Source organism: Echinops telfairi, unplaced genomic scaffold (assembly GCF_000313985.2).
Source record: "Echinops telfairi isolate 266 unplaced genomic scaffold, ASM31398v2 ScPeMD7_29;HRSCAF=101, whole genome shotgun sequence".
Classification (NCBI taxonomy): domain Eukaryota; kingdom Metazoa; phylum Chordata; class Mammalia; order Afrosoricida; family Tenrecidae; genus Echinops; species Echinops telfairi.
Window position 1 is genome coordinate 5692075 of NW_022103926.1, and position 7791 is coordinate 5699865.

At 48.2% G+C, this 7791-nt stretch overlaps 1 protein-coding gene across 1 annotated transcript in view; it reads left to right on the forward strand.

Annotated features, from left to right (window-relative positions):
* The window catches only part of LOC123521620 (oxysterol-binding protein 2-like), a 36821-nt gene extending 34323 nt beyond the window's left edge, over positions 1–2498 (forward strand). The window contains exon 2 of the mRNA XM_045289554.1: positions 2240–2498. Within this exon, the coding sequence (XP_045145489.1) occupies positions 2240–2498 (259 nt within the window). The remainder of the gene's footprint in view (positions 1–2239) is intronic.
* Positions 2499–7791: the final 5293 nt, after the last annotated feature.

Consider the following 7791-nt stretch of genomic DNA (forward strand, 5'->3'; position numbering starts at 1 on the left):
GGCTATCAAAAGATATAGCATCTGGGGTCTTAAAGGCTTGCAGATAAACAAGCAGTCATCTAGCTGAGAAGCAACAAAGCCCAATTGGAAGAAGCACCCCAGCCTGTGTGATCATGAGGTGTTGATGAGATCAGGTATCAGGCATCAAAGACCCAGAGCAAAAAATCATAATGTAAATCGGGGAAACAAAAACCCCCAAACGTGAAACAAACTCACAGCCATTGAGTCGATTCCACTCAGAGTGACCATATAGGACCGAGTACAATGAATCCTATAGGTGACTAAGGCTGTAACTTTTTACCTCATCTTTCTTCTCCAGTGGAACAGCTGGTAGATTTGAACTGCTGCCCTTGGCTAGCCGCCTAACACATAACTTACTACTCTACTAGGGCTCCGTCTTTCATGAATAGATATTTTAAATTCTTCTCTTCTGACCTAGGTTCATATTCTTTTATATCTGCCTCCTCCCCAGGTTCTACACAGTTCCTTCACATGGTGGCCCAGAAGACTTGCTTAGGGAATTAGAATCTGGAAAGTTAGAGGGGAAGTCACCGAGTGAATCAGATCAGTTCACACTGGTGTGGGCTGAAGCTACACAATAACTTCAGTTCCAACTCAGTAGCTTTAGTCTTTCTCGGTGTCCAGTTGCAGTATTGCTGCCCTGTCGATGTTTTCCTACTCTTTGGGGGGGGGGTGTTGGGAGGATGGTGTGTGTGTGTGTGTGCCCCAAGAAAGTATCGCTCAAGGCAAAGATGAAAGCATTGACACTTTGGAAGATGCTTGGCCAGGCGTGGTGAGAAGAAAAAGGACAGAGCAAGGAGGCAGAAGAAAGAGGAACGTGAGGGTACACACATGCCTCGCTGGACTCCACTTTGCTTTAAGGCGGTCATGGCACGTGGCTCGGCAAGTGCGATGGCCCGGGACTCCCTCAGAAGATGTGCAAGGAGAAGACACACCTCTGAGTGGTCCGCAGACAGGGGCATCAGGGCTTATCTGCTCGGTCTCCCCGTCTTTGTGCTGTGATTTCACACACGCTCCTACGTGGAGGGTGAACGCAGCCCTCAATGGAAGGGAAAGAAGACGATGGTTGTGGGGATCCAAGAAGGTACCGTACCAAAGTTTATGCCCAGTCCAGCCCATACCTTGTGCTCCTCAGGTGCTTTTGTGCTCTCCTTTACACAGCGGTCATATGCCATTGAGGGGACCTCCATTTCCCTCAGAACAAAAATATCCTCCCTCCTTCCCTGGACTGACTGGAGGTATATGCCCCATCAGTGACGGAGGCCTCTTCTGTCATTGATCCGTGTGGATGACCTAGAATGGGGTCAGTAAGCTTTTGAGATGGAAGAGCCGATCCTGTCCCTCACAGCAATTTGAAAATTAATCTAGAGCCATAAACATTTTTACAAATAAGGAAAATTTAAAGTACCATATATACTCGAGTATAAGCTGACCCGAATATCAGCCGAGGCACCTAATTTTACCACAAAAACTACATTAAAAAATGTGCCGAAAAACTCGGCTCATACATGAGTATATACGATAATATTATTTATAAGTGAAACTAGGATCGTTTTGTTTTCAACTTCTCTTTCACTTCAGAGCCACATGCATACACTGAAACAGCTGCATATGGCTCACCAACCACAGTTTGCCCTTGACCTAAATGATTGCAGCAGAAAGTGCGAAGCAAGTTCATGCTTTGCTCTTGTGGTTGGCTGGTCACGAGACTGCCATTGATATATGCCCTATTCCTCCTCCAGTGTCATTCTGGATTTCCTTCACCCTCTGATAGCACTGTTGGATGTTCTGTGACATTGCCCTGAGGGTGGTGGTGTTGCCTAGCCCATGCAGTGAGGCCGAATGCAGGACGATCACAGGCCAGTGGGTGGAAAGTCTTGTGCATCCAGTGGTGGTAGAGACATCTCAGCGCTGGCAGGGGTTTCCACGAGTCTCCTTCATCCCCAGGGCTCTAACTAGCTCCATGTGTCTTGTCAACAGGAGTGTCTGAGTGTCCCACCTCCAATGAGCTATTTATCTCCTCAGCACCTCCAAATGAGGTCATGGAGCTGCGACCTGACTGACAGGCTAGACTCCACCCCTCCACAAATTGACACCAGATTATATAACTATCATAGAGCCTTTCCCAGGGTTCTTGGGTCCTGAGTTTCCAAGGATTTGTCTTATGGGATTCTTCCATCTGGGAGGTTGACACCGTCACTTCTTTTGTACCCTACAGAAATCAGGATGAAATGGCCCACACCTGCCGGGGCACCATCAACCTGTCCACAACGCACATTGACACAGAGGACTCTTGCAACATCCTGCTGACCAGTGGGGCAAGGACCTACCACCTCAAGGCCAGTTCGGAGGTGGAGCGGCAGCAGTGGATTACCGCCCTGGAGCTGGCCAAGGCCAAAGCGGTCCGCATGATGAACAACCATTCAGGTACTGAGCCTGCGGGGCGGCGGGCAGAGGTGTGGGAGCTGACAGGGTGAGTGGGTGGCGGTGGCCAGGAGACAAGGTGCTGGAGGGTGGCTACCAGCTCTGAGGGAGGAGCTTTGCAAGCCTTTCTGTGGCCACACCCACTGCTCTTGTGCTCGGCCCTCGGTGCTGCTGCACATCACGTCCAGAAGCAGGAAGCAGCAGTCGTCCACGGTGGGAACCCAGGCTCCGGGGTCAGTGTTCTGGGTCAGGCTTTCTCGGCCCCATTGTAGTGATTGAAAAGCATGGGCCAGGGCTGAGACAGGAGTCCTAAGCAAGACATTTTGTTTCCTTGTAGAAAATGAATATTTGTAACATGCATTTTTATAAGATTCCCAAACCAATTACTTCAAAAGCTTATATGATGAAGTCTGCCTTTGACCACTGTCCTTAGCTACTCAATTCTCTCACTGACACGCAACCAGTATCTGTGTCCTATATTTATATATATGAGCTATCTATGTCTACCGTGTGTGTGTGTGTGTGTGTGTCACGGTGGTGTCGTGGTTACCAGCTGGGCTGCGATCTGCATGGTCAGCAGTTTGAAGCCAACGGCAGGTCCACAGGAGGTTGTCTGGGTTTTCTTCTCCTGTAAGCAGTTACAGTCTCAGAAACCCGCAAAGGGTTGCTTTGAATCAGCATTGACTCGACAGCAGTGTTTTCTTCTCTTTATATATTTATGATATCCTGTGCTAGACATATCATTTATGTACACACATACAGAAGTATGAATTGATTTAAAAATAAATACCATGTTCCACCTAGCTTTCCCCCAGGCATATTTAGCAGAATATCTTGGAAGTATTTTCTCTGTTATCATATGAAAATCTTCCTTTTGTAAAGGAGGGTTTATTTCATTTAATGACATACCATCATTTTCTGAACCTCCAGCCCTCTCATTCCCTTAGCAGTCACTTAGGTTGCTTCCTTCCTGGGCTGTGACATACCGTGCGACAGCGTCTAACCCTGCATCTACTTCATCTCATGCGCGTTCAAGTCTACATGCAGTCTGCTCTCTGGGAAGTGGAGCCATGGGGCCAATGGGTGCGCCCATTAGTAATGCCGAGCCATGTTATCAAAGCATCCCCCATAGGGATTGGATTGCCAGGCGCTTACAAGCTGTGTGTGAGAATGCTGGCCTCCCCACATCCTCGCCTGCCCAGAACAATAACAAATGTTTCTGACTGGCAAAAAAACCCCCAAAACAGTCCGTAGACACAGGGAAGGGGTTTTAGGACGCTGTGGTCCTTCTGAAGCCATGAGCCAAATGGTCCATGTTGTACAGCTCAGTGTGGATTTTTGGTGAAGCTGGGTGATAGATGAGCGTGTGGTCCAGCCCTGGTGCTCCGGAGGAAGCGAGGAAGCCTGCTGGGGAGCTCTAGCACAAGGCAGGATGAGGAATGACCCTGAGCCAGATGCACCCTCAGCACTAGCTGTCAGTGAGCGTTGAAGAGCCTCATGTATCAGCCTGGCCTGCTAGTCTCACCCCCTCGGAGCATGGGCTTCCCCGCAGTAACTAGTCTCCCTGGGATCGGCAGTCACATGGCTCTGACATATTAGCAGAAATTCCTCAGCTTGGCAAGGAGTCTCCAAGATTCCACCCAATTTTCTGGTGAAGCAGAGTCTTGGGGTCATTCCAGGCATGAATGGTGCCAAGAACTCCGCAGGAACCTAGCCCAGCCTGGACCGGCTGTGGTCTCAGTTAGCCTGGCTGTAGGGAAATGACAATTGATGGTGTAGTGGGTCTCAGGACAGCCATGTTGGTCAGTGACACTACTGATCATGGAAGAACGAATTTTCTTTCTGGCTTCTCCTTTCTAAGTTTTACAAGTTGCCTGACCCTCGAGGAATTTCCTGAAAATAACAGAGAAGGTATTATATATTGGATTAGTCAGTCTAAAGCAATTTTCCTGGGACACTCAGCCAGGAGCAATTTATTTTGCAGCTGGGGATGAAGTGTTTGCCAACACAGCCGGGCGGCGCTAAAGCCTCCTAGCCTGGGCTTCCTCCAGGGCAGGGGAGAACCCTTGCAAGAGGGCTTCACTTCTCTTGGCCTCATTTTGTGGGTGCTCAGGGGCTGGAGAGGCAGCACATGGCGTGTGTCCCCAGGGGGCTAGCCTTCTGGGCAGGGACAAAGGATAGAGATGGTGTTCAAGGTGGCACGTGTTAAGTGCCAGCGAGGAATGGCAGGCTTCCTTGCCAGGATTTTGACTTTTGAAGCCCAAATGAGCTGAAGTATGCAAAGGAGAAGCCTTTAGGCAAGTACTGCACATTAATCGAAAGATTGAGACAACCTGACTCTGTAAGGCAACAGTCCCCTCCCACCGTTCTCAGGCTCACGTAAGTAAGCCTGTTTGGGGTCTGCGTGTGTTAGAGAAGACTGCTTGGTGTGACTCTCCCGGGGCCCTGCTGAGGACACCCATCTGGGTCAAAGGGCATGGACAGTGATCCACGCTTGTGGATCAGCCATTGTCTGGCTGCCCCTTTCTAGACTGAATTTTCTCTTGAAATGGCCTGCTGCTCTCTAGCTTTCCTGCCTCCCCCCAGGCCGGGCAGGTACCATTCTTTATGACCTGCGTGTGTGTAGCAGTTCCCTGAGCCTGTCTTTAGTCCTTTCTCCAGATAGCAGCCAGAGGAACGTGTTGACAATTGGAATTTCACCTCGTCACTGCAACGCTGAACACTCAGGTCCTACAAGCCAACTAGAGCTAACAGAAGGCGCCAGGTGACAGCAGCAGAAGACACCGTCTCCTTTAGACTCTATGTAGCACGGCTCTGGATACCTGCAAACCGTACTGAAATCATTCCGAGGTGTGCTCTCCGACCACAGTGGGCAGACTTTGAAATCAAGGGCAGAAGGAAGACTTGGAAAAGTCATGACTACGTGGGAATAATTGCATGCTCTTAGCCAATGGGACACAGAAGAAATCACAGGGAAACACTTGGAGACTAAAACTTACAGATGCAATTCAAGAAGTGTTTAGGGGGACATTAATTGCCGAAAATGTTTGCATTAAAAAAAGATCTATCACTGAATAACCTAGGTTTACATGGGAAGGAACTAGAAAATGAAGAAAAATAAACTCCAAGATAGCAGAGGAAAGGGAATCGTGACAGCTATTAAAATAAACACAACCAAACCATAAACTCACCACCATTGAGTTGACGACAGCTCATAGCAACCTTCCAGGAGGGTCGAATCCCCACTGTGGGTTTCCAAGGCTGTTAGCCACCATCCCACCAAGTCTCTGGAGAGACATGATAGACCACGGGAGACAATGAACAACGAGTCAGTGAAACCAGCAGTTCATTCTTTGAAAGATCGATTAAATTGACCAATATTCAACTCTTAAAAAACGCACTGCCGTGGAGTCGATGCCAACTCACAGTGACCCTGTAGGGCAGAGAAGAACGGTCCTGTGCATCTCTGAGACCGGAAGTCTTTCCTGGGGTAAGAAAGCCTCATCTTTCTCTCACAAAGTGGCTGGCGATTTTGAACGACCGACCTTGCAGTTAACAGTACAAATTGTAACCCATATGCCACCAGGGCTCCAATACTTAACGAGATTAAAGAGAGAGAGAGATCCAATAATTAAAATCAGAAAAGAAAGCTTGAACATTACTACCAATCTTACAGAAATAAAAAGAATTAGAGGGAAAAACAATGGACAATTGCACGCCAATAAATTAGTCATCCTACAGGAAATGAAAATTTTCTGTAGTTGTATCATTAGGTGTCATGGAATTGGTTCCAACGTAGAGTGACCCTGTGTGACACTGCCTGGTCCGCACCATCCTCACAATTGTTCCTGTGTCTGAGCCCATTGTTGGGGCCACGGGGTCCGTCCATCTCCTTGACAGCTTTCCTCTTTTTTGCTGCTCCGTAGGTTACCAAACAGGATGTCCTTCTCCAGGGACTGGTCTCTCCTGACAAGAAGTACTTGAGACAAAGTCCCCTCACCCTTGCCCCTAAGGAACATCCTAGCCATACTTCTTTAGAGAACGTCTGCTTGCCCTTTTGACTGGACATGGTCCTTTCAGTGTCCTTGGCCTGCACCACAATTCAAATACATCAATTGTTCGGTCTTCCTGACTCAGTGTCCAACGTTCACGTGTGTACAAGCCAATGGGAAAACACCGCATCTTGGGTTAGGTGCACCTTACTCCTCAAGGTAACATCCTTGCTGTTCAACACCTCGGAGAGGTCTTGGCAGCGATTTACCCAATGCAGTTTGTTGTTGAGGTTCTTGGCTGCTGCTTCCTAGAGCACTGATTATAGATCCAAGCAAGATGAAATCTTTTCACCACTTATCATGGTAGTATCTGTTGGTCCGGTTGTGAGGATGGGGGTCTTCTTTGCGTTGAGTTGTCATCCATACTGAGACTGCAATCCTGGATCTTCATCAGCAAGTGCTCCGAGTCCTCCTCCCTTTCAGCAACCAAAGTCGTTTCATCTGCATATTGCAGATTGTTAATCAGTCTGCCTCCAATTCTGATACCACGTTCTTCTTCATATAATCCAGCTTCTCTGCTGATGTGCTCAGCATACAGATTGAATAAGTATGGGGAGAGGATACAACCCTGATGCACACCTTTCCTGATTTTAAACCCTGTAGTATGCCCTTGTGCTGTTTGCACAGCTGCCTCTCGATCCAGGGACAGATTCCTCGTGAGCACAATGAAGTGTTCTGGAATTCCCATTCTCTGCCAGGCCATCAGTTGGTTATGATCCACGTAGTTGAATGCCTTGGCGTTGTCAATGAAACACAAATAAACAATGTTCTTGTATTCTCTTCATTGAGGCAGGATCCATCTGACATCAGCAACGATCCCCCTTGTTGCACAACCTCTTCGGAATCCAGCCTGACCCGCTAGCAGCTCCCTGTCAATGCACTGCTGCCTCCGTTGTGGGATGGTCTTCAGTAAAATTGTATTTGCATGTGGCATTAATGAGGTTGTTCTACAATTTGAGCATTCTGTTGGGTCACCTCTCTCTGGAATAGACACAGATATGGACCTCTCCCAGACAGTTGGCCAAGTAGCTGTCTTCCAAACAGTTTGGCAGAGACGAGTTTCCAGTGCTTCCTCAGCTTGTTGAAACGTGTCAGTGAGTATCTTATCCATTCACGAAGCCTTGGTCTTTGGTTAAGGCTTTCAGTCGAGCTGGGTCTTCCCTCTCTCGGTATCCTTGGTTCTTGTTTGTGCACTACCTCCTGAAATGGTGAAATGCACACTGGTTCTTTTTGTACAGTGACTGTGTACTCATCTTCTTTGAATGCTTCCTGCATCATTCAGTGTTCTGATCAT